The sequence below is a fragment of the Lynx canadensis genome, chromosome F2 (genome assembly GCF_007474595.2).
Source record: "Lynx canadensis isolate LIC74 chromosome F2, mLynCan4.pri.v2, whole genome shotgun sequence".
NCBI lineage: Eukaryota > Metazoa > Chordata > Mammalia > Carnivora > Felidae > Lynx > Lynx canadensis.
In genome coordinates, this window is record NC_044320.2 from 16,735,677 (window position 1) to 16,761,899 (window position 26,223).

The window sequence follows — 26,223 nt, forward strand, 5'->3', positions numbered from 1 at the left end:
CGCCTTTCGTAAGTTGTTAAGAGAGGATGTAAAGTGCAAAAACTGTGCTTAACACAGTGCCACAAATATCTTGAGTGGTGAAAAAAATACTACCTTTGAATTTTAAAAAGCTACCCTGGAGCCTGCTTTTTGATGCGTGCAGATGAGGATCTCTGTCCATCTCCTGAAACGGATAAGTCAAACACTCCGTTCCCGACTTCGGTCAGTTTGTGAGTCAGATAAAAATCCTAGTTCCACCGGGACTCCATGCCAGCAGCGGGCCAATTCCCGCTTTGGGCCCCTCCTCCTCCAGAGACTACAAGCCCCAGCATGCCGCTCTCTGGCCTCTGGCGGCTCCGCCCCTTCCGCATTGGCCCGCACGTGGGCGCCGCTCTAGACTCCTACTCCCGAAACCCGGCGGCTGGCGAGGGATGGAGACTGGGTGCTGGTTGCTGGGGGGCGAGTTCGAGGACTCGGTGTTCGAAGAGAGGCGGGAGCGGCGGCCTGGACTGCCGGCGTCCTATCGCGCCAAGCGCTGCGAGCCGCAGGTGAGAAGGCGGGGCCTGCTGGCCTCTGTCCGGTCCGCCGGCCTCGGCCTCCGCGGGTGCCAGGCGGGGAGCTCCTGGCAGCAGTAACGCCCTCCGCCTCGCCGGGCCTCCCCTCCCGCTGCGCTGCCCCTGTCCTCACGAGACCGGTGCGTTTCCCGAGCCCCACCGGTGGGCTCGGTCCGGCGGCCCCGCGCTGGCAGCGATTATCTCGTACCGGGCGTTTAGCGGGTCTCTCCAAAGGCTCGCTGATCTCACGTCGCCCCTTGCCCTGAAATCTTCAGGAACTCCGTGTGCCCACACTGATTCTGCAGCCGGGACCCTCAGAATCCCGTTCCCGCCCACTTTCCAAAACTGAACTCTTGGCCGCTCTGCAAACGGCGACGTCCCGCCCACCGGCCTGCCCATGGTCAGTGAATTCCTCCAGCCCGCGTCAGCCTCGCTCGCAGGGTCAAATCGCTCAATTATAGCCATTTCTTAGAGTGCACCTTGAATGCTGCCTCTTCCAGGAAGTCTTTTCTGATTTCCTCCTTCCAAGGAAATACGTTTGCCTTTGACTACTTTCCCCCTCCATTCAGTTTGTGTTACATCCCTTGTCAGGAGCGTCAAGCTCTTGGAGTGCTAAATGATCTCAGCAGAGTGGGTGCTTGACTTTGTGTCCTCTACAGTGCCTGGCAGTTTTTGTTCATAATAGCAACTCCGTGAATGTTTTGACTTCGTAGAATATTACTTTGTGTTACTCAATGGGTGTAAATCTCACCTCACGTATAAGAACTACTGTACTATTTATCAAAAACTTAACCTGTTCCCGGCACTGTGCTAGGTTCCTTTATATGTATTGTCTTCATTTTTCTTTGAAACCGTTGTAGAGATCTCAGGCGCTCAGTAATTACGGAAATATGTTTGTTTTATTTCACTTTCCTTTTCTCCTTATCTGTACATTCTTTCAGCGTTACCTGTAGTAGTTGATCGCAGTGTAGACTGAAAACAGGAACGGGCTTGGGAAGTCATAGTGGTGCAGCATCAAAAGCTACATACGGATAGTTATGAGATAGGATCCTGAATTCCAGCCTGGGCTTTACCACTTGCCTTTCAAGGTGTCGGTTCCTTTGTCATTTGGGGAAAATGTCATTTGCTGGCTCCCAGGGCTGTTGTGGAGTGAAGGGGGCGAGAGACCGGCAGGTGTGATGTGCTGTATGCTTAGAAAAGTCAAAACCAGGGGCGCCTGGGTGGCTCAGTCGGTTGAGCGTCCGACTTCGGCTCAGGTCACGATCTCGCGGTCCGTGAGTTAGAGCCCCGCGTCAGGCTCTGGGCTGATGGCTCGGAGCCTGGATCCTGCTTCCGATTCTGTGTCTCCCTCTCTCTCTGCCCCTCCCCCATTCATGCTCTGTCTCTCTCTGTCTCAAAAATAAATAAACGTAAAAAAAAAGAAGTTGAAAAAAAAAAAAAAAAGAAAAGTCAAAACCAAAAATCGCTGGTCTTTAGGACTTGTTTGGTACGTGATACTGCTCGTGAAGCCAGAAAGGCCTTCCTCAAGTCTTGTTGGTTTCTTTGGGTGTAACACCAGGAATTTGGGTTAGAGGATTTGTTGTCCCTGCTCAGGTTCGGTGTGGGACGGAGGTGGGACGGAGGTGGGCCGCATCCAGCGCTTCACCTCTTAGGGCCACCCTTGTTCACAGATCTCCCTTCCTTCCTCTCACCAGAAAAGGGTGTTTGAAGCCATCCCTGTTGTGAATTGTTGCGGGCCTGCAGGTTACGGGGGAGCATAAAGACAATCATTTGAAAGCCAGTTTTTGCGTGATCGTTTCCCAGTGGGATCATGAAAATTGGATGAAGGTTTGCAGTGAGGCAGTTGGGATTGGCGCTGTGACTGGAGAGCAGCAGAGCGCAGAGGAATTGTGGGTTCAGTACACGGACTGTTGTTGACTTTCGCAGCCCTCCGGGGACAACAGAAAAACAGCAGTTGCCAGCTTTCTTCGCTGTGATGGGTGAGGCTAAGGAGAGAAACGATTTTACTGAGATAATAGGAGGGCAGGGATACCCCGGGCAACTCTTTTAGAAATGGAACCAAGTGGGGCGCCTGGGTGGCGCAGTCGGTTAAGCGTCCGACTCCAGCCAGGTCACGATCTCGAGGTCCAGGAGTTTGAGCCCCGCGTCAGGCTCTGGGCTGATGGCTCAGAGCCTGGAGCCTGTTTCCGATTCTGTGTCTCCCTCTCTCTCTGCCCCTCCCCCGTTCATGCTCTGTCTCTCTCTGTCCCAAAAATAAATAAACGTTGAAAAAAAAAAATTTTTTTTAAAAAGAAATGGAACCAAGCAATTTGGACGTGATGGTAGAACCATCACAAATGCAGTTGGCGTTTTAATAGCACTTACCTGGGGATAGACTACATTCAGACTCGGTATGTTTTTCTGTGAGGAAAAGGGAGGTTGACTTACTGCCTTGGAGCTGGAAAAACTGGCATACAGACTGCTTTTTGTTACACCTGTTTTCTCATCTTCATGTTCTTGATTCACTAACCAAAAATTCCCAGTTCACTTTCCTTCCTCTCCGTAAGGTTTAAATCAGTAGAAAAGGGAATAAAATATGCCAGATGGGCATTTACTCAGACTTCCTTTCTACAGGTCTTTGGCATTTGATTGCATGGAAACCTACTTTCAGCCTTAATTTCTGTCTCTTTGGTTAGATTCTACCTTCTGCTTTTACAACATTTTCAAAATAAGTACTATAAAGATAATTCTTCTTCCCTATGTCCTTTCCATAAAGAGTTGTCAATACCTGTTCTGACCACTCTAAAAATGTCTCTACAGAGAAACATGTCAGCCTAAAGAAGCATTCAAGGGACACCTGGATGGCTCAGTCAACTTAAGCGTCTGACTCTTGATTTTGACTCAGGCCATGATCTCATGGTTTGTGAGTTCAAGCCTGGCGTAGGGCTCTGTGCTGACAGTGTGGAGCCAGCTTGGGATTCTCTCTCTTTCTCTCTCTCTATTTCTTTCTCTCAAAATAAGTAAATAAACTTAAAAAAACAACAACAACATTTGAACTGTCCTAATTAAAATGTAGCTTCCCAGGCACCATAACCCCACTTTGAAATGCTATAGATACAACCAAATAGGCCTGTGCTTCTTTTTCAGTTGAGAGGTTCCATGTGATGAGTACGTTTGTTACTTAATGATAAGTTTAATAAAAACTGAGCCATCACTAAAATCGTCGTTCTCGTCATAGGTTTTCCTGTGAGTCTCATCCTAAAAAAGGATCTTTTTTTGAGGTCTAATCAATAATATATGGGAAATTACTTCTACTTGAGTATGAGGTGGAAAAGTATCACTTAATTCTCTGTAATGTGCTATTTTCACAATTTCTAGTGGTTTTATGAAGAAACGGGGAGCAGTGATGAAGTTGAAGCTCTAACTCTGAAGAAATTCAAAGGGGACCTCGCCTACAGACGGCAAGAGTATCAGGTAGAATTGAACATATCTAAGGTTGCACTGCCTGAAATAGGTTCTTGTTCTATCAGTTATAGCATATCAGTTATGAGTGTGTTGTTTGTGAGGATGAATTTAGTCTTTTGTGGTAAGGGTCTGTAATCTCAGAATCCCAAATTTCTGTCCTTTTCTACATGGCTCTCTGCCATTTGTTTTGTTTCCTGTAACTACAATATAGGGATCTTCTTGGGATCCTTGCAGGTCTGTTTCCCCAGGCTGTGTGTCTCCTCATTCTGTGACCCTCTAGTGCAGATGCCTCATGGGGTCAGAGGAGCAAAGCACCCCAAAATGTGTAAGAAAAAGAAAGAACTAACAGGTCCCAGCTTGCTTTACATATAAAATCTCATTTCTTCTTCACAAGAGTCCCTTTGTTATTTTGCTGATGAGAAAAGGAAGGCTATATAGCAAGTTAGTGGCAGAACCAGGATTCAAACCCTGGTCTGTTTGGCCCCAGAATGCTTTCCAACCATACGGTGATATTTTCCATGGTAGTAGTGGTTATATTCTCCAGCCATCTCTTTTCTACTTCTTAGAAAATAGTACTGACAAATGCTCAAGCCCTCCTTAGTTCATTGTAGAGTCCATTATAATATTACCTTCTGCCAAGAAAAAAATCATCCCTATAACTAAATCCTTTTTTCTACTATAGTTTCACCTCTTTTTTCATCCCTTCTTTTCATTTCCTTTATTTAACAAATAATATGCAGAAAGCACTGCAGGAGTACTTGAGTATCTCTGAAAAACTGCCATCTACAAATTTTGCCATGAAAAGGGATGTCCAGGAAGGCCAGGCGCGGTGTCTGGTTCACCTGGGAAGGCACACAGAAGCCCTGGAGATCGCTGCAAACTTGGTAAGTGGTTTCATTGCTTATTTTCCATTTGTTGTCCGCGGATTGTTGAATAGTTTATTTTCTAAAAAACAAAACAAAAAACAACTTCTTGCTTGCAGCAAAATCTTTGGGTTTGGATAAGTAGATGAAAATTGTCAATGGTGTAAGAACTTTATGATGATGAACAGTTCAGAGCTCTAGACAATCACTTTCTTGTAATATTTTTTCTTCCTGTGTTAGGCTCAAAATTCTTCATTGCCTGAAAATCTCATTTGTAAAGGTTTTACTCTTGTTAGGAGTAAATATTCAGAGTAGAGGGATCATCAGTGACTTTTTTTCAGTTTTTTTTTTAGATTTTATTTCTCAAAATTTTTACAATGAACATGGATTACTTTTGTAAACAGGAAAAAAAGTTACCAAAAAAACCTAAATATAAACTGAGCCAAGCCTAACAGCCTTTTTTATTCTTTTTTTTTTTTTTTTTTTTTTGCAGCCTTTTAGAATCCCTTTTTAAGGGATAAAGAAAAGCAGTTATTTGCAGTTCTAGATTCTGCTTGTTTTTGTTTTCAGGTGATGGCATTTTTGGTTTACTTCTGTTTTGTGTGGGTGTGTAAATTTTATATGGGATTGGTCTAAGTTGACCAATCTTAGTTTATAGATGGCCAGTTTACCTCCTCAGAGGGAATTAATGAGGCACTAGGGCACTGATCTTGAACCCTGTGGATCAAGCCAAACAGAGGTCAGCCTAAAGTATGCACGAAATTGAGCTCGTCTCTTCCATGTCATTAACTAAGAGAAATCCCTAAATTTGCTTGCCGATGGGGTTCATTGCCTAGTACTTCAGCCTCTTGCGGTGAGAGGAAACCTTGAAAATTGTGTGTAGAATGTGGAAAACAGCTGTCTTGCTCTTCTGTTCTCCTAAGTGTGGGTTAATTCTGAAGCTGGAAGGTAAAATTACCTCGTTGAGGAAGTAGACGGCACAGTGAGCTTGGTGGAATTTAACAGTGTTCATTCTCAGTCTCCCGGGTCTACAAATTAACAACAGCTTTGGCCCTTTTAGTACTTTTTCTAGACATCAGTCACCCGTCCTTCATTCCTGTTCCGTGCTCTCCTGTCACCTCTCTCTTCCTGACATCTCCTGCACATTTCTGTTGTGCTTGTTGTCCCCGCCTAACCCACTGAAGGCAGTGGCGGTGGCTTTAGCGTCTGGGTTATTTTTGTGGTTCCCTCCAGCTTAGTTAGTCTGTTTCTGTGGCTCAGAGAAAGATCTTTTGCCAGTCAGCAGATGCAAGGTCTCCGGAGCTTGGGATGTTACCGGGCAGGGGAAAGGACCAGGCAGAAGACCTTCAGGTCTCCTGCCAGGACTTTGGGAACTATTCATCAGGCTTCTGGGCATCCTGTTGGGGAAGGAACCAGCAGTGCAGGCCAGGGGCCTTACCCTTCCTTTGGGTCTCTTCACATGATCTCAGTGGACCCTACCGATTCATATAGTTTCTCATTTCCTGGTACCTTGTATTTTATTTTTTAAATTTCTTCCCTATTTATAGACCCTTCTCTTTTGCTATTAACTCTGGTCTATTTCTGTTTGTGTCTTGGTGGCTGTTGTCCTTTCCTGTTCTGTAGGGGAACAGGCCAGAATACAGCATTGAACAAAGTAGACAGCTAGTCTTGGAGTGCCCATCAGGATATGAACATTTTATGCTCACAACTTTTTTTTTTTAATGTTTATTTATTTTTGAGAGAGAGAGAGAGAGAGAGAGAGAGAGAATGTCAGAGCGCAAGCTGGGGAGGGGCAGAGAGAAAGGGAGACACAGAGTCTGAAGTCAGGCTCCAGGCTCTGAGCTGTCAACACAGAGCCCGACACAGGGCTCAAACTCATGAACCATGAGATCATGACCTGAGCCGAAGTTGGATGCTTAAGCAACTGAGCCACCTAGGCGCCCTTCATGCTCACAACTTCTAATTCACTTCTCTTCTTAATGATTTTTGGACGGAATTTGTAATGGATTTTATTTATATTTTCTTATTTCTTATTTAAATAATTTAAACATTTTAGAATAGCTGATGTACTCATGTGATAAGCTGTGGTAAGGACATTGCTTTCTGATGGTAAATGACTCTTTTTAAAATTTATGCACTCTTGGGCACCTGGGTGGCTTAGTCAGTTAAGTGTCCAACTTCGGCTCAGGTCATGACCTCACAACTTGGAGTTCGAGTCTCATGTCAGGCTCTGTGCTGACAGTGCAGAGCTTGGAGCCTGCTTCCAATTCTGTGTCTCCCATTCTCTCTGCCCCTCCCCTGCTCATGCTATCTCTTTTTCAAAAATGACTAAACATTAAAAATAAATAAATAAATTTCTGCACTCTACAAACATGTATTTCAGTCCCACCCTGTGCCCGGCTCTAGGTTCAATGCTAAGGTGACAGATGGAGCATATAAATACCTTGTACATATACTGTTCACCAAGTAAACACATGTCTGCTCTTGGAAAGTACCCTTGAGGCACCTGGGTGGCTTAGTCAGTTAAACATCCAACTCTTGATCCAGCTCAGGTCTTGATCTCAGGGTCGTGAGCTCAAGCCTTGCATTGGGCTCCATGCTGGGCATGAAGTCTACTTTAGATAAATAGAAAGAGAGAGGGAAAGGGCCCTTTATTCTGTGACTTCTAGTGTGACTTGTAGCTCTGCTGCTTACTAGCTGGGTGACTTCAGGTAGGTTCTCTAACTTTTCTGTTGGGACTCAGTTGCCTCATCTATAAAATGGGGATAATAATGGAATCTATTTATTTAAAATTTTTTTTTGCAACGTTTATTTATTTTTGGGACAGAGAGAGACAGAGCATGAACGGGGGAGGGGCAGAGAGAGAGGGAGACACAAAATCGGAAACAGGCTCCAGGCTCTGAGCCATCAGCCCAGAGCCTGACTCGGGGCTCGAACTCACAGATCGTGAGATAGTGACCTGGCTGAAGTCGGACGCTTAACCGACTGCACCACCCAGGCACCCCTAATGGAATGTATTTTAAAGGATCATCATGTGGGGCGCCTGGGTGGCTCATTCAGTTGAGCATCCGACTTTGGCTCAGGTCATGATCTCGCGGTTTGTGAGTTCGGGCCCCGCGTTGGGCTCTGTGCTGACAGCTCGGAGCCTGGAGCCCGCTTCGGATTCTGTGTCTCCTTCTCTCTCTGCCTCTCTCCTGTTCATACTCTGCCTCTCTCTGTCTCTCAAAAATAAATAAATGTTAAAAAAAAAAAATTTAAAGGATCATCATGAGGATTAAATGACTAAAGCACTTAGAATAGTACCTGGTACATGTTAGGACTCAATAAATATTAACTGTCTTCATCATTATTGCATTTCAGAAGGAGTTGCATAATTCTGGAAAAATCACACAAAGTCATTTATTTTTATTTAATTAATTAATTAATTAATTTAAAGCAGGTTTCACGCCCAGGTGGGCCTGGGCAGCCCAGTCAAACATCCAACTCTTGATTTCGGCTGAGATCATGATCTCGCGGTTTGTGAGATCGAGCCCTGAGTCAGTCTCCATGCTGAGTGTGGAGCTTGCTTGGGATCCTCTCTTACTGTGTGTCTCTCTCTCTCTAAAAAAAAAAAAAAAAAATAGACTTTATACCCAGCTTGTATGGAGCCCAGTGTGGGGCTCAGGACCCTGAAATCAAGACCTGAGCTGACAGGGCACCTGAGTGGCTTAGTCAGTTAAGCGTCTGACTTCAGATCAGGTCACAATTTCATAGTTTGTGAGTTCAAGCCCCACATCGGGCTCTGTTCTGACAGCTCAGAGCCTGGAGTCTGCTTCGGATTCTGTGTCTCCCTCTCTCTTTGCCCCTCCCCTGCTCTCGCTCTCTCGTGTTCTCTCTCAAAAATAAATAAACATTTAAAAAAATAAATAAACATTTAAAAAAAAAAAAAAAGGACCTGAGTTGAGATGAAAAGTTGGACACTTAACCGACTGAGCCACGCAGGTACCCCCATACAGTCATTTAAATGGAATTTAATTTCCAGAGAGTTATTTACTACCTGTGCTATAAAAACTCTCCTATCAAAATCATGGTTTGTATGTAACAGCCTCTACCCCAACATACATTCTTTTTTTTTAAAAAAAAAATTTTTTTTTCAACGTTTTTTATTTATTTTTGGGACAGAGAGAGACAGAGCATGAACGGGGGAGGGGCAGAGAGAGAGGGAGACACAGAATCGGAAACAGGCTCCAGGCTCTGAGCCATCAGCCCAGAGCCTGACTCGGGGCTCGAACTCACGGACCGCGAGATCATGACCTGGCTGATTTAATGTTATTAAACAGCATAAAGCACTTAGACTACTTGTAGAAGAAAGGTAGCTTCTCTCAAAGTCTGTTGCTCTCCTTATACATAGAAGACATGAAGACGTATTACTTAGTTAAAACATCTGTTAGTTCCGAGGTGCTATGTTCTCTGTTAGGAATTCAGCATTGAACACTAAAACCTTTTGGGGGAGAAAAAAAGAGTCAAAACAAAAACCAGACTCTTAATTATAGAGAACAATCTGATAGTTATCAGAGGGGAGGGGTGGGTGATGGGTGAGATAGATGAAGGGGATTAAGGAATGCACTTGTGATGAGCACAGGGTGATGTACTCCTGAAACTAATACAACACTGTATGTTAACCAACTGGAATTAAAATAAAGCTTACAGTAAAAAAAGGCAAAGAAAATTGTAGAAGCTTCTGAAGGAAAAACTTTAGGAAAGAATTTTATGTGTGGTCAGGACTAAGGTTGAAATAGATGAGTTTTAAAAAGTAAAAAAAAAAAAATGGAACCTAATGTTTAGGAAGGACAGAATACTAAACAATGGTAATAAAACCAGATGTATTCTGTCATCGAGAAGGTGCAGTATCACTAAATACGTTGCATGGAGCTTTATTTTCTATATTCTCACATAATGTGTAAATATTTGGAATCCTCCCGAAGCTTTCCCTCTCTGGCCTGTTTCTTCAGTCTGCATACTGGGTAGTTTTACTTGTATTTCTTGCTCAGTGTAATTCTTTGCAGGAGCTTGATCCGGAGGCTAGTAGGACCAGGTTTTCTTTAGACTTAAAGTTAACTGAAAGGTAATTTTAGTCTGCCATCTGCTCTTTATAGACTTTAACTTAGAAAAAGAAGCCTGTTTTCCCTAACCCACAGGGCTTTTGCCATATGGCAAGTTAGGCAAGAGGTGGTAACTCTGGTTAAAGAGACTTGAAAAGGATTTTCTGATCAGAAGGAAACCAAGCAACCCCTTCTGGCCAAAAATAATTGACCTTCGTAATAGTTACCAGGGACGGCATTTGGATTCAATTATGACGCATCATGAAGCACTGAGAGCTTCAGGGCTATCCTGTTTAAGATGTCTAAGCCAAGTCAGATTTGGAAATGGAATCCATTCGAATCCTCAAGGAAATTACCATTTGGAGTTTTAGAAAGCCTGGAATATTAAAATGGAACCATTAGCCCAGGGTACAAAAAAGTTGGCTTGGGTCTTTCAGCTACCTGGCTGAAGACAATAAAGATTACAATAAAACTGGAAGATCAACTGACATTTATGTTTTTGATGCTGAATTTTGTCAGGACATTGTCCTGGGAATTATGTTATGGTTATGACAAGAATGTTTGGGAATTTCTCATGGTTATTGGTAGGTAGTATATGTTTCTCTACGTTTACAACCTCAAACTTCGTTCTCTCTCCTTCTGTAGCTGCTGAAAGATAATTCTGATTTATAACATATGCACCTTGGGTTTTTAGGCATCTCCATTTTCACATGGAAAAGATTCTGCTGTTTCAAGTTTTTAACTTTGGGGGCACCTGGCTGGCTCAGTCAGTGGAGCTTGTGGTTCGGGCCTCACATGGGGTGTAGAGATTACTTAAAAATAGAATGTTAAAAAAATAATAAAGTTTTTAACTTTTTTTTTCTCCCTAGGAAAATAAAGCAACTAATACAGACCATTTAACCACTGTGCTCTACCTCCAATTTGCTATTTGTTCAAGTCTGCAGAACTTGGAGAAAACAATCCTCTGCCTACAGAAACTGATTTCTTTGCATCCTTTTGATCCTTGGAACTGGGGCAAATTGGCGGAGGCTTACCTGAGTCTGGGGCCAGCTCTGTCAACATTGTGTGCGTCATCTCAAAAACAGAACAGTTTTACCTCCAGTGACAAAACCATCAAATCCTCCTTTACACACTCAGGAAAAGACTGTCTTTTGTGTTTTCCTGAAACGTTGCCTGAGAGCCCTGTGTTTTCTGTGGAAGCAAGCAGCAGTAATAACCAGAAGAATGAGAAAGCTATGAAAAATATTCAGAATTGTGTGGCAGAAAAGAGAGAAGCAGTGTTGCTAGAGACTCAGATGAAAGCGTGTGCCTCCTTTATACGAACCAGGTAAAGGAAGAATAGATTAAACACCACATGGTACTAAGCCTAGAGTAAAGGTATTATTTTTTTAATTTTAAGCTTCAGAAAGTTCTAGGCGGGGCATTTGGTAGATTTTTGAGATTTTTTTCCTATAGTCTAGGTGAATCTTTTGAACTTGTCCTTTTAGTATGTAAGATTTAGATACAAACCTATATTTGCTCGAGAATATGATTTGTATCATTACTCAAGATAAAATGTTAAAGCTATAAAACAGTAAAATTAAGAAAAGAAAATTAAATGTATAAAACATTGACAAAGGGGAAGAGGTCTTTTAAACCAGGAATTTTTCACCGGTAGGTTCCACAGAAATCTGCAGACAAAAAAATCTGCTCTAGTGTTTGAATCACTATTAATAATATGAATAAACAATATTTAACTCATTCTACAGAGAATTCCCATGGTTTAGGTACTCTGAACACTTTAAATCCATAGTAATAAGAAAAAGAGAAAGGGGAGCATACACTTTACCAATTCTGTAATTTATGAGAGAAACAGATTTGCTGAAGTCTCAAACGGTGCCAAAAAACAGAGTGGTGTGGTTGTTGTTGTTATTTTTAACTCTGGAGAATTCAAGAAATACTGATTAACAGTGAGGCTTACTGAGAAGTGTATCTGTTTGGCAGATTTTAAACTTTATTCAGCAGATTTATGGTCTTGACTATGTTACTTTTAATTCAGAAGTGCATTGAATGGCAGTGGTGTGCCAGGCACCTGCCTGAGTCTGGGCTCATAAAGATTGTTAAAGAAAGAGGCCCTTTCTTTCCACCACTCGCTGTGTGCTGTGCTGAGGGAAACACTGTATCGTCAGTGACAGGTGGCACAGGCGCTGACGGGGTGTCAGTAGTGTGAGCAGAACCTTGCGGGCCGGTGACGGGAGCGGTTCGGTGTAGCAGGAAGAAGGAAGCCTTTGCAGGGGCAGTGACGCCTCTGCTGAATGTTTCTGGGCACCTCGGTCAGCTGTACAGAGAAATGGGTACCACGTGGTTCGCATACGCCGTTTCCCGTCCGTGCGCACCACTGCCCAGGGTGGGTATTGGATTCCCACCCTGGAGACTAGGAGACTAACGTAGAATTCTGCCCAGAGTGGCACAGCTATGAAGTGCTGCCGTGACCTTGACCCAGGCCTCTGACCCCAGAGCTTGTGTTCTTTCCAGGGTATCTTGCCGACTCCGTGCAATATTCCCCAGCTGAGAAGAGGCACGCTGGGTAAAGAGAAAGAAAGGGGGGTCCATGGGGTGGAAGCACTGTGTGGCACAGTGTGGTCACGCGGTCTGCTGCGGTGACAGAGCATTGATGGTGGAGCCAGAGAGGCAGGCTGGAGACCGCGAGCCCGGGATGGCATAGTGAGGAGGGGGAGGAGGAGGAGGAGGAGGAGGAGGGGTTTTGGGGGCAGAGCTCATTGTAAGGACCTAATAAATTGTTACTGAGTGAACGAATCTGGACTCCTCTACTTGTTAGCTGTCTGACCTTGCACAAATTAAACTCTCGAACCTCCGGTTTCTTCATCTTCACCTTCGTGGAGAAATGGGGAAATGCCTTCTTCGTTGTGAGAAGTGAGTGTCTGAAGGACTTGGTATAGTGCACACTGTGTGGTGAGCATTTGGTAAAGGCTGTACTTCTACTGGCATAAGATGTTAAATGTCATCTTAAAGAATTTGGTTCTTAAGCTGAAGGCCTGAGTAGTATTTGAAAGTTTTAAATGTCCCAAGTGGTGTGACAAGAGCTGTGATTTCAAGAGCGAATCTGGTGGCTGGAGGATGTATTAGAAGAAGGAGTTGGGATCCTGGGATGCCATGAAGGAGCTGTGGCGTCATCAGTGGGTGGCAGTGAGGACCTGACCTGGGACAGTACAGTGGTAAGAAGAGGAAATGAGCATCACTGCAGGAAGGAATAGACAGGACTTGGGGACCAGCTGAGGCTGTGGGAAAGACAGGGAGGGAAGAGGGGAGCGGAGGAGTCCAAGACGAGTCAAGACTCTACCTTGGGTAGATGGGTAGGTGGTGGCACCTTCTGCTGAGACATAACACACAGGAGGAAGAGCAGAGCAGACTGAGGGTGGAATTAAGATTTTGGTTTAATGTGCTGAGATTCAGGTGCCCGTAGGACACCCAACTGGAGCTTTTCGCCAGGAGGAGTTGAGCTCAGAAGAAGGGAGCTAGAGATGAAGGAGATTAGCAACCGGATGATGGTGAGGAGTCAGGTCTGAATGCCTCTAAGGAGATTTGACACTGAGGAGGTCATTTGTGGCCTTTGAGAAGGCAGCTTCAGTAGTGATGGGTGACAAGGCAGATGGCAGGGGGCTAAACAAACATGACACGAAGGAGCGAACGTAAGTTGTGTTTTCGAGTACTTTCAGGCGCAAGAGGGAGAAAGCAAGTACATAAGAGATCAAAGGAGTCACAAACGTCCATGCTTCCAGAGGCCAGTAAGCAGGTTTGAGTGAGTCAGGGGAATGTCGGTCAAGGCATGCTCTTTACCACACTCTCCAGTGACCTCCTGCTGCACCTACGTAAATGCTGTGGTGCTTTCCACGGGCTGCGAAATGTTATGGAATTGGCCTTGCCTTTCTTCTCCTCATTCACTAGTTTTCTTCTCTCTGGTCTAGCCACGGTGATCTCCAAGGTTTTCAAACATGTCAAGCTAATGCATGTGTCAGGGCTCCTTCCCCCAGATATTCTTGTGGCTGGCTCATTATTTGGGTCTTAGCTTGAGTGGTAACTCAGAAAAGCCTTCCTTCACTGCCTAAAATCGTCTTATTTATTTGTGATCTCTCGTCTTCCATTCCATGGAACGGGCACCTGTCCGTCTGTTGTGCTCACCAATTTCTCCTAATGCTTAGAGTAGTGAGCGGTCCATTCTTTAAGACATGAAATGAACAAACAGGAGAGCTGAATGCTTCTGGGAATAGCAGTAGGGACCAGTCAGGCTTGAGGGGAACTGGAAAAATCTACACATTCAATATTTAAAAAAAACAATGAAGCGGGGCGCCTGGGTGGCTCAGTGGAGCCTGGCTCTTGATTTTGGCTCAGGTCATGATCTCTCAGTTCGTGAGATCAGGCTCTGCTTTAGGCTCTGTGCTGACAGTGTAGAACCTGCTTGGGATTCTGTCTCTTTCTCTCTCTCTCTTTGTCTCTCTCTGCTCCTCCCCTGCTTGTGCTCTCTTTCTCTCAAAATAAGTAATAAACATAAAAGCAATTTTTTAAAGAAGAGGAGATATGTTGTCTAAAAAAATTTAAATAAATAAATAATAAAAAACAATGAAGAGAAGGGGCCACGTGAGAGGACAGGAGGGAGGAGGAAAGAGAAGACCAGGTTATGATCATGATGGGAAAGTTAGCAGTGAGACAGTTGCAAAGTGGTCACCAGAGGCTCATCAGAGATTTGACCCTGCTTTGGGTAATTGAAGTACACTGGAGAATCTAATTAGTCCTTGAGGTCAAGTTGCTGTGGGTTCTGGGAGATTGAAGGGTCACAGAACACTGACTTCAAAGGAACACATCCCAGCACTTTGTGGGGAGGAGCCTTTGATTGGGAAGCTTGTCCTTTTCACTCCAAATTGTTTGTGCTTTCAATCACTTGACTCCTACAGGAAGCCCTTTGAGGTTTTGCTTTCTAAAGATTTCTTTGAGAAGCTTTAGTCTGTGAATTTTAGAAAAGATGACTCTCCAAGGCAGTTTGCTCAAGTAAGAAGCTTTAGGGATTCAAATGAAGGCGAGTGCATTCCAAGCCTGGTAGGACTCCCATCCAGCAGCATGCCTGTGCTCCCTGGGAACATTCCCTCACTGCTTTCCCTTACCTGTGCCCACACGTTGGGACTTCTGTTTTTCAGGCTTTTGCTTCAGCTCACCCAGTCTCAGCAAACCTCGTTTGCTTTGGAGAGGAATTTAAGGACTCAGCAGGAAATTGCAGATAAAATGAAAGAGTTCGGCTTCAAAGAAGACACTTTGCTGTTGATAGCTGAGGTGAGTGTTCGCATAAACCCCTAGGGCTTTATGTGAACCGAGGCATCAGAGGTATTTTTCCTGGCTCTGGTACCGTTTTTCAAAAAAACAGCCAAATCTCATCTACTAAAAGGACCCTTTCTCCCTGCTTTACATGCCGTTTGATCACTTAATCCCCGAAAGCGGCCTCTTCGTCATCTTTCTCCTGCAGCATGCTAGAAGCAAGGGCTCAGTTTCATTTTCTTGTTGGTGCTTGTTAGTACATGCCTGCCTGAACACCATAAATGCCCCCAAATTGTTTTTTGAGTGCTGTTTAAACGAATGAATATTGACATTCTTGCAGCATTTCTGCGCATTTTTACCTCCGTTTGTTCTCCTGACACTCTTAACGGCTTATGGGACAGGTGGAGCTGGGAGTGACACCTGTTGGGACAGGTTGGGACCTGCCTAAGGCCAGATTTTAAGCGGCAGAGCTAGACTGAAACCCATCCGGCTACAGGTCCATTTTCTTTCTGCTCCACCTTCCTACTACCTCGATGGTTGAGAAATTCAAATGTCAGGGTTGTTTTTTTTTTTTTTAACCTTCATTAGCTTTTTAAAAATATGATGTTGAAATTTCTTAAGATAGAATTTGGAGATTATCTGTGTTTGTATTCAAGTTATTCACACTAGTTCCCTTTAGTATGAAATTGAAATTGACAGTTCAGGTACGTATCCCATGAAAGACCTTCTATCCATATCCATCCTAATGTCTTTCTTTCAAGAAACACTTACTGCATATCTAGATTGCCAGGCTCCCTCCTTCTCCAAGCTAAGCCCCCACTTGGACCCTGTTTTCCCTCTGGTGGGACCACGCCCCTCCATCTGTTCTCTCTGAGCCTTTTTCAACCTTTCCCCTTCCATGGGCCCTTTTCCTTGAGTCCACAGATGTGTGCAGACAGCCTGTCCCTCCTAAGTTTACTGTAGCCTTTCCTTGCTCTTTGTTTTCCTTCATCTTTCTGGGGTATTTATACCTACTGACCACTCACTTTTTGTTCCCTCTTCTCTTTACTTCCAGAGGCCACACCAGTCTGGTTTTCTCCTGAATTCTTGATATTCCTCTGCCTCTTGGGACTTCTGGTTTCCTTTGTGTCTTAAGTAACAACATTCTCTGAGGTTCCACTTAGGTTCTCTTTCCTCTCTGCCTGTCTCCCACAGAAGTCCTAACCCCACTCACGGTTTTAGCTGTCGCCTCCTGGTTGATTACCCTCCACTCTGTCCCTGGTCCCATCTTAAACACTCAGACTAGTTACCTACTGAGTATTAATCTGAAATTGCTGATATCCTCCTGTCATTTCAAGTACAAAGTGTCTAAAGTGGAGCTGCTCATCAAAACACTTTCCAGTCAGTCTTCTGTCAGTACCAAGCAGAGAGGAGTTGGAGAGAACCATGTCTGCGTTCTAGACTTCATTCTTTTCATCAGTCCTGTCTGTCATTCTTCTTTTACCCAGACCTGGGACCTCACCAGCTGTGGGCCTCGTCTTCTCCAGTCTCATCTCTAGGGGGCACTCAGCCCACCCTTCCTTCAGGTCACCTTTCATTTCTCTGGCACCGCCAGCACCCTCATCCTTGTCACCTCATGCTTGGCTCGCAGTGACCTCCTGGTTCATCCCTCCTCGCTTCTTTGCTTTCTCCCCTCAGATCTGTCTTAAACGTTGCTGCCACCAGGTTTATCTCACAGCATTGCTTCGAACGTGTTACCAGATGCCCCAAAACTAAAGTTGTCTCCACCATCACCTCAGAGGTCAGGTCTAATTTAGGCACCTTCCAGAGAGTAGCCCCAAACTTAGGATCTAGTAATTCCTTACGCAGATCTCGTACATCCTTTAGACTGATCTGCACATCTAACAAACTTGTCATGGGTGTTCTCATCTCCACCAATTTACTATATTCCCATCCTCAAAGACCCCACCGAAGTCCCGCATCCTCTAGGAAGCTTTCCCTGAATGTCCCTGTCTGTGGCAATGGCTCCCTCTGAGCTCAGGTAGAGTGAATCCTTGAATAGATAGCTCTTTGCCCCCCTCCCCCCCAAAAAAACCAAACAAGAATATATCTTATCTTTTCAACTAGGTTTTAGATTTCCTTATAAGGAAAAATATAAGGCATCTTTACAAGATGTCTTAAACATCTTCATATTCTTTGCGGTGCTTGATGTATCTGTGGACTGAGTGGAATGGTCGTTCTCCATCTGCACAACGCATATGAAGTATCTGTGGAGCTTTTTAAAAAAGACAAGTGTCTGGGCTCTCATTGGGATTATAATGTACATTTCACTATGTGCCTTTTAATTTTACTTTGTGACATGAGTAGGATCCTGTGTCCTTAAATGTCCTTTCATTTCATACTTTTTTCTCCTTTTTAGAGTTGTTTTATTTGAATTAGGATCCATATAAGGTCCACAGACTGTATTTGGTCTTCTGTCTCTTATGTCTCTTTCGTTCTGTAGTAGCTCCCCTTCTCTGCTTTTTTAAGATAAAAAAAATATACGTGACCTAAAATTTACCATCTTAATCATTGTTTAGTATACAATTCAGTACTTACATGCACAGTGTTGTGCAACCATCACCACTATTTCCAAAACTTTTTCGTCATTCCAAAGAGAAATTCTGTAACCATTGAGCAGGAATTCCCATTCCCCCTCCCTTCGACAGCTGGTGACCTCTAATCTACTTTCTGTGTCTATGATTTGCCTGTTCTAGATGTTTCAAATAGTGGAATCATATAATATTTGCCCTTTTATATCTGGCTTATTTCACTTAACATAATGTTTTCAAGGTTCATCCATTCGTAGCAGGTGTCAGAACTTCATTCCTTTTTGTGGCTGAATCATACTCCATTGTGTGCACATATGTGCCATGTTTTGTTTATCCGTTCAGCTGTTGATGGGCATTTGCATCATTTCCACCTTTTGGCTCTTGTGAATAATACTGCCATGAACATTGGCATACAAGTATCTGTTTGAGTTCCTGACTTAAAATCTTTTGGATATATACCTAGGAGTGGAATTTGCTAAGTCATGTGGTGATTCTGTGTTTAACTTTTTGAGGAACTGCCAAACTGTACTTTTCACTTTATATTCTGTTATTTTTACCTAACATTGTGACATAATCATGACCCCGTGTCTGTAAATACTGTTTGAGTATGTACTTTTTGATGGCCGGATAGTAGTCTAACTAGCTTTTGATGAGCTATCATTTATTTAAGTCCTCTATATTGAGCATTTTTAACAAATATCAAGTACCTATTTTAATAAGTCTTAGCAAAATAAATCATTGTATGTATTTGTCCCTTTTAGAATAGATTACTGGAAACAGAATCACTAGGCTAAAGTATAGTTTAAAGACTTGAAGCTCATTTCCAAATTGTGATTCAGAAAGGTTAGTTCACTTTATATATCCTGTATGAGAATACTGATTTCCCTTCTCCAGTCCTAGATACTAGGTTGCACCATGTGAGATTGTCAGTAGTTGATCCTTTATACCTCTAAAGACAATTCTGTAGCATTTATTACTTTTTGAAATTTTCAATTTGGTAAAAATGGCATGTTTTAGTATTACTTGTTTGATTACTATTTTTTTGTTTTTAACGTTTTATTTATTTTTGAGAGAGAAACCGAGCATGAGCCGGGGAAGGGCAGAGGGAGAGGGAGACACAGAATCTGAAGCAGGCTCCAGGCTCTGAGCTGTTAGCACAGAGCCCGATGCGGGGCTTGAACCCATGATCCATGAGATCATGACCTGAGCCGAAGTCGATGTTTAACCGACTGAGCCACCAGGTGCCCCTCTTGTTTGATTACTATTAAGATAAACAGTTTTTCATATGTTTCATATGTTTGGCCATTTCTATTTTGTGAAATACCAGTCATGCTTTTTCTTCATTATTCTACTTCTGTGTTTCTGTTTTTCTTACTAATTTTTAAGAGCTCGCTCTCTATCCTAGGCTTACTACATTTTATATGTTGCAGTATTTTCTTTTCTTTTTTAGTGTTTATTTATTTATTTTGAGAGAGAGCGTATGAGTAGGGGAGGGACAGAGAGGGAGAGAGAATCCCAAGCAGGCTCTGCACAAACCCCAAAGCAGGGCTTGGTCCCATGAATCATGAGATCACAACCTGAGCTGAAATCAAGAGTCAGATGCTTAACTGACTGAGCCACCCAGGTGCCCCTTTTGCAGTATTTTCTGAAGTGTATGATGTTTTTCTGGTATATAGAAGTTTAAATTTTTTTATATGGTCAAATATTTTTAAAAAAATTTTTTTTAACGTTTATTTATTTTTGAGACAGAGAGAGACAGAGCATGAATGGGGGAGGGGCAGAGAGGGAGACACAGAATCGGAAGCAGGCTCCAGGCTCTGAGCCATCAGCCCAGGGGCTCGAACTCACGGACCACGAGATCGTGACCTGAGCTGAAGTCGGACGCTTAACCGACTGAGCCACCCAGGCGCCCCTGGTCAAATATTTTTGCAGATATTTTGAACCTGTGAATGATGTACCTGCTAATCCCTTTTTTTTTGGAATATTGCACATTTGGGTATTACTATTATTCAAATCTCTTTTTTTTTAATTAAAAAAAAAAAGATGTTTGGTGTTATATCCCAGATTTTAAAGTTCTACGTTTCGTTGAGTCCAAGAAGTCACCAATTGTAAGCCACATTGTTGACGGGTCACCAAAAGAAAAGCAAGATGCCGCTTATACTATGACACACCTGTGTTTTAAGATACCTCTTGATGTCAGAAACGTTAAAATACAAAAACAGAAATTGTCTTAGAATGAATGAAAATATCATGCTTTAATAAATGTGGACAGTTGCCTGGTTAAACTGTTCATCTCATTAGCTCTTGCCTCAAATAATAAGTAGCCCTTGAAGATTTAAAGCCAGAGGAAACGATTCTTTGAATGTGCTTCTAATCCATTGTAATTTGCGTTATTCATCAACACACTGGGTCTCAGGGTTTACAGGAAACTTAGTCATCATCTAGTCCAAATCCCAAGTGACTTAAATTCCTTCTGTAGCATCCCTGCCAGGTGGCTCCCCAGCCTGTTATGCCACTGGTATGAAATGTATTGGGACATAGTTTTAGTTCACTGTCCTTACTGAAGATGGGCTGATCACTTAGTGGGTTCAGGTGCCGGCTTTCCACAACTTTTGCTTGTCTTACCGGAGAAGCGAACACCAGATCTGGGCCTGACTCTGACCAGTAGGGAGCAGTATTGTGCCTTCAGAGGGCATGTGCAGCAATTCCAGAGGGTTGAGTCTTTCTGGGTCAGGAAAGGGTAGGCCCAGCTGCTTGCTACTTGACTGTTCACAGTCTTTGACTTTTTTGGACAACTTCTAAGAGGAAGAGTCTGTGCCCTCACCCCACCCCCAGCAGCTGTATTCTGCCCCAGCTCTGTTTTCTGGTTATTTTACAGTGAGGGAGAAGGACTTGCAGATGCGGTCTTGCCAACAGAAGATGCTCTTTGATTTAAGAAGGTTGACCGGGCGCTCTCTCTAGGCTGATAGCTGCCACATCAGTAGTTCAGTGATTTGTTCACCCGGGAAGACAAGAGGAGAAATACAGGGTATTTTACACATGTGGTCCTTGGATCACTACTTCTAAACAAACAGCTTTTCAATATGTTGGAATTGTTGGAATTGTCCCCTGGCTGCTAAAGTATCCTGCTTTTTTTGGTATGAAATCCTTTACTCTTGACGAATAGCATAGTCTTCCATTCTGCGCACGCTGCTCCTTTTATTGGGACAGGTTTTTGTTTTTTTTTTCCCTCCTGCTACAGGTTATGGGAGAAGATATCGTCCCAGAAAAAATAAAAGATGAGGTTCACACAGAGGTGAAGTGTGTTGGCCCTACAGCCCTGACTGCCTTGGTGATTGCATCTTCGAAAGAATTTGAAGACAAATGGTTCAGAAAGATCAAAGACCACTTCTGTCCCTTTGAAAATCAGTTCCATACAGAGATACAAATCTTGGTTTAGTGGTCCCTTTAAAAAAAAAAATCCTGTACTGTTTTAATTGTTCTTGTTTATTTCAGATAGAATGCACTGCCATTCATTGAATATAATGGATTTGAAATAATTATTTGTTTTATAAAAACAGCTTCTCTTCAGATTATTTCTTCTGTGTTCAGTTTCTTGATTTTTTGTTTTCTTTGTAGATTTTTGCCATTCACTTATCTTAGACCTACTACCCCTTTAGAAGATATCTGTTGGAAGTGTATAAAAGAGCCTTTTAGGTATTACAGTCTTTTAAAAACAGGAACTGTGTTATAATCAGCAGTAAAAGTGGCCACATTGTTTAGGTAAATTCAGGAAAGAACAAGAATGTTGAGATGTAGCAGTAAACCGTTTCTAAGAAGGGTGTGTCAAGATCTGCGATTTTGCGTGTGGGCCTAAACAAAAGAGTACACATGGGGTGGGCTGTATTACAGGGGAAGAGCCCTGAGCTGAGGAAACACAGGTCTTCTCTAACAGGCAGTAGTCAGCATGCTTGCCTCCCGCTCCAGAGGACGATACGGTCTCTTTTGTAAGGCTGTTTGCTTTGCAGACATCATTGAAAAGATGGTCTGGAATGAAGGGCATTTGGTGCCTTGCTCATGAGATGGCACAGAATCACGAGGCCCACAGAGCACCGTCTCGCAGGGTGATGGTCCTGTCCTTCCAGCCACACGGATTACAGTCACAGTCTCTAACATCTTCGATACATCTTACCCGAATCATCTGAGATACAAGAGCTCCCTTATGAGGAGTGGAATTTAATAGGAAACCAAAACATCATCAAATGTTGTCCCGCACAACTTTTTATTCTCAGCAGAGGGAAAAGAATCCCAGCCCTGGGTCAAGAGGTGGAGTCATCAGGATTTCCCTTCCACCTGCTGCTTCTCCCCTTTCCAGGCCCCTTTCCAAAACAGACAAACATCTCATTGTGTTTCTATTTTGGCTGCTCTTTTAGTAGGTACAATAGCCTGACTAGCAACTGCAAGTGGTCATTTTTCTCTAGTGTGAGACCAAAGATTGGTATGATTAGTAGACATTTCGATTTTTAGGAACCATTAGAAAGTATGGAAACCTCTCAGCAGCTCCCCACTGGCCTCCATCTATTCGTGGAGTCATGAACCATCACTGTGTTATGTGTTACGTGACAATCATGCTAAGGTTGCCGTGGAGACCCTGGCTTTCAGGGAGTTAGCGGTCTAGCTGTGACCGGCCCTCCGGATAGAGCCCAAGCTGAGCTGTGGTTTGGCAAACCCTTCATCATAGTCTTTGGCTCCCAGGCTCCCTCCTTCCTTGCTCCCCAGCTGTGCCTTAGCTTTCGCCTTTAGGCCTTCACGCTGGCAGTTTGGTCTGGTACCCCTCCACACCCCCCATCATGGGGCTACTTCTGTTCACCTTTCAGGTCTCCACCTCCTTACAGCTTCCCAGGACTCTTGACCGCCAGGTGGCTGTAGGTTTCCCTCTTTCCTGCTCCTTTACTGTTTCACTCCCATACTGATTCTTCCTGCTCTGTTGTCACGATAGACTTCAGGACTGTCTTTTTTACATTGATATCCTCAGGGCAGAATACCCGGCATTTCATTAAATATTGGTTGAATTTCTGAATTAACTGGAGAGCATCTTACTTTGTTTGCACCCCAAAGATCCAGCACAGTGCTGAGGCCGTCAGAGCACCCTGCCTGTTTCTCTCAATGGAGCTAAACGCCTTCCTCCTGTTAGTCTGGGCCTCCTAGAGATGCCCTTTTCGGGGCGCCTGAGTGGTTCAGTCAGTTAAGCGTCTGACTCTTGATTTCGGCTCAGGTCCTGATCTCATGGCTCATGGGATCTGTGCTGACAACATGAAACCTACTTGGGATTCTCTCTCCCTCTGTGCCCCTCCCCCTCCCTCAAATAAACTTCTTTTTTTTATTGCCCTCTTCCCTGCCTGGCTTGGCTTCCTGTTTCCATCCTAGTGTCCTTCTAACTCTGTCCATGCTGTTAGCTTTCAGCCCTCTGGCTGTCCTCCCAGATCCACTGTCTGTGCTGTTCTGAACTGCCTGAGTGGTCTTCGTGAATCCGCCCACATTCTCACTCCTGCCTCACCTCACGTGCCCGGCAGCAACATGGTGATGTGTGTGAGAAGCCAGCTTCCCGCACTATGATGCTTGGCTGTAATACAGGGCAGGAAAGGGCAATACCGGCCACCTCAGAGTTTCATCACGCCCCAGTCATCTTGATCATTTCCAGCACAGATGGTGAAGGGTAGGGTTAACTGAGCAACGATTGTGCTAAAGAAAAATCTCAGGCCTGCCTATTTAGACACCCCACCCTCTTGTCAGTGAATGAATCACTCGGAAGGTGAGCAAATGTGAACCACAGAGGTGACTGCACTCCAGGTGGGTGGGGTGGGACCCAATGGTGATTCTTGTCTCCTGTGATTCCCAAAAGGCCTGTCTTCAACATTTTCTCCCAAGGGGGGGGTTTATACCTGGTATTCGAGCTGGTGAGAGTCCTTTATCCTTGACACTCTTAACACCTCTGCAGTCTTCATACAGAGCCAAAGGATCTTATAAAGATTGTTTTCAGTCATCCAGTGATTTCCCAACTGCTTCACAAAGCCCGTGTGTGAGGCTCTGTGTGGTCTGGCCTGGCCCACTTCGCCCTGGCTCACTGGTTTTTCTCATGTCCTTGGACTCTTCAAGCATCTTCGCACCCAAGCCCTATGTCATCCAGTTATCTCCACTTGGAACATTCTTCCCTGCAATCTCGTAACCCTGCCATAAGCTTCCCCTTCCTACAGATCTCAGCTCGGGTCCTTCTCTGGCCAGATGGTCCCGATCCCAGACTTGCTCAGGTTCCTTTAAACGTCATGGTACCTGTGCTTTCCCCCCGCAGAGTGTTTAATAGGATTATAATTGAATTTTTGTTGTCTGAAACTTTGCTGGGTCATAAGCTCTAGCACTGTGTCTCTGGTTTGCCCATTTATGGCAGAGCCCAGCTTACCGGACACCGTGACTTCTGCCCATTGCTGCCTCGCTGGAGGCCCAGGCCTTGCAGAGGCCACCAAAGGCCTGGGGAGCCAGAAGCCCGTGTGGCCCATTCCCACTGAGATCCACTGTCAGCGCCACAGGCCCCCTGCCTGCCAGCACGGTACTGCATTTCAACAAAGATGTGCCTCATGTTAGAAAATCTTGGGTAGAAATGTCTATGAAACAAACGCAAGGCCGCTATTTACAAAAACAGATTGTTTTAAATTGCAGTTTTCTAATACTTCTGCAATTTCATCTGTAAAAGTAGTTTATACACTGATTTCCAAGGTCTTAATCACAAAAACAATACACAAACAAGCACAAACCAAGGAGGATTGTACAAAACCACCAAAGCTTGTGAAACAAGTCCTGATGAGGGGCAGACGAGGCCTGGCTCCAATCTAATCTGAGTGTGTCCACCGGGAGGCATTGGTAAAGAGGTCAGGAAAAACAGAGGGCAGGCGTTTGTCTATTTGGGGCTCACACTTGTCCTTTTCTCCCTCCTTGGCAGAGTGGCTTCATCACCTAAAGCTTCAGTGTTGTGTCTGCTCAGCCCTTGAGCTAACAACCACCCCGCCCCCTGTCTCTGGGAAGTGCCCTCTCACCCACACCGGTGGCAGCCATATTTATACTCAATGACCCTAACTAATTGGAGAGAGGAAGGAGGGTTTACCTGATTGAAGCTGGACCAATCAGACTCTCAAGAGATTTAGAAATGAAAGATTCTTCTCCTGCGTCTGAAACCAGTAAGGGCAAAACCTGGGGCTGGTTTTGTTCTTCCAAGTGGACTGAGGAGCAGAGAGCAAGTCTACAGAGAAAAGGAGGAAAATGAAGGAGATGCCCAACTATTTCCTCATTGCAAACCCTTCCTGTTCTCTAGCCCTAGCCACATTCTTGGCCAAGGTCTCCATGAAACACCTGGAGTGTGGTAGGCAGAATAATGGCTCCCCAAAGATATACACGCCTTAAATCCCGGAAACTGTGAATACGTTAGGTTACGTGGCAAAGGGGAATTAAGGTTGCTAATCAGCTGACTTTAAAATAGGGAGAATATCCTGGATTATCCAGGTGGACCCAGTGTAATCACTGGAATGTTTCCAAATGGAAGACGGAGTATATTAGGGCTCTCCAGAGAAGCAGAACTAACAGGAGATAGGTAGGTAGGTAGATAGATAGATAGATAGATAGATAGATAGATAGATAATATGCAGATATGTAGATGTATGTGGGTATTGTGTACGTATGTATATGTATATTTGTGTATGTATGTATATGTGTATATACACACATAGAGATTTATTATGGGGGTTGGTTCATATGGTTATGGAGGCTGAGAAGTCTAATGGCCTGAAAATCAGGGGGCCAATGGTGTATGTCCTGATCTGAGTCCAAAGCCAGAGAATCAGGAGTGCCAATCTCCAAGGGCACAATATGAATGTCCTAGCTCAAGCAGAGAGAGCAAATTTGCCCCCTCTGCCTTTTTTTTCCATTCGGGCTTTCATGAGGATAGATGATGCCCATCTGCATTGGGGAGGGTGATCTTCTTTACCCAGTTTGTCAGTTCAAATGCTAATCTCTACCAGAAACTCTCAAGACACACCCAGAATAATGTTCTACCAGCCATCTGGGCATCCCCTAGTCCAGTCAAGTTGACACATAAAATTAGCTATCATCTGGAGGCAGAAGAAGTGGGTGAGGGTCAGAAAGATGCTATACTACTGGCTTTGAGGATGGAGAACAGAGCCATGAGCCAAGGAATGTGGGTGGCATATGGAAACTAGAAAAGATAAGAAAATATTCTCTCCTAGGGTGTCCAGGAAGGAACACACCCCGCTGACACCTTGACTTTAGCCCAGTGAGACCTGTGTTGGAGTTCTAACTAGAGAACCATAAGGTAATACATTTGTGTTGTTTTAAGCGATGATGTTTGTGGTCCTAAGTTGGCTGCTTAAGCTAGTTTCAGCTT

General features: G+C 44.1%; 1 protein-coding gene across 4 annotated transcripts; it reads left to right on the forward strand.

Annotated features, from left to right (window-relative positions):
* Positions 1–348: 348 nt before the first annotated feature.
* On the forward strand, positions 349–26,223 carry CF2H8orf76 (chromosome F2 C8orf76 homolog). 4 transcript variants are annotated; one of them, XM_030304123.1, is made up of 6 exons: positions 349–527; positions 3,891–3,986; positions 4,718–4,861; positions 10,791–11,248; positions 15,111–15,243; positions 26,066–26,223. In XM_030304123.1, the coding sequence occupies exons 1-6, from the start codon at positions 411–413 to the stop codon at positions 26,114–26,116; spliced, it is 999 nt and encodes a 332-aa protein (XP_030159983.1). In that variant the 5' UTR covers positions 349–410; the 3' UTR covers positions 26,117–26,223. The 4 variants fall into 4 exon arrangements, with proteins under 4 accessions (XP_030159983.1, XP_030159981.1, XP_030159987.1 ...); XM_030304121.1 differs by lacking the exon at positions 26,066–26,223 and adding an exon at positions 21,037–21,370; XM_030304127.1 differs by lacking the exon at positions 26,066–26,223 and adding an exon at positions 20,674–21,030.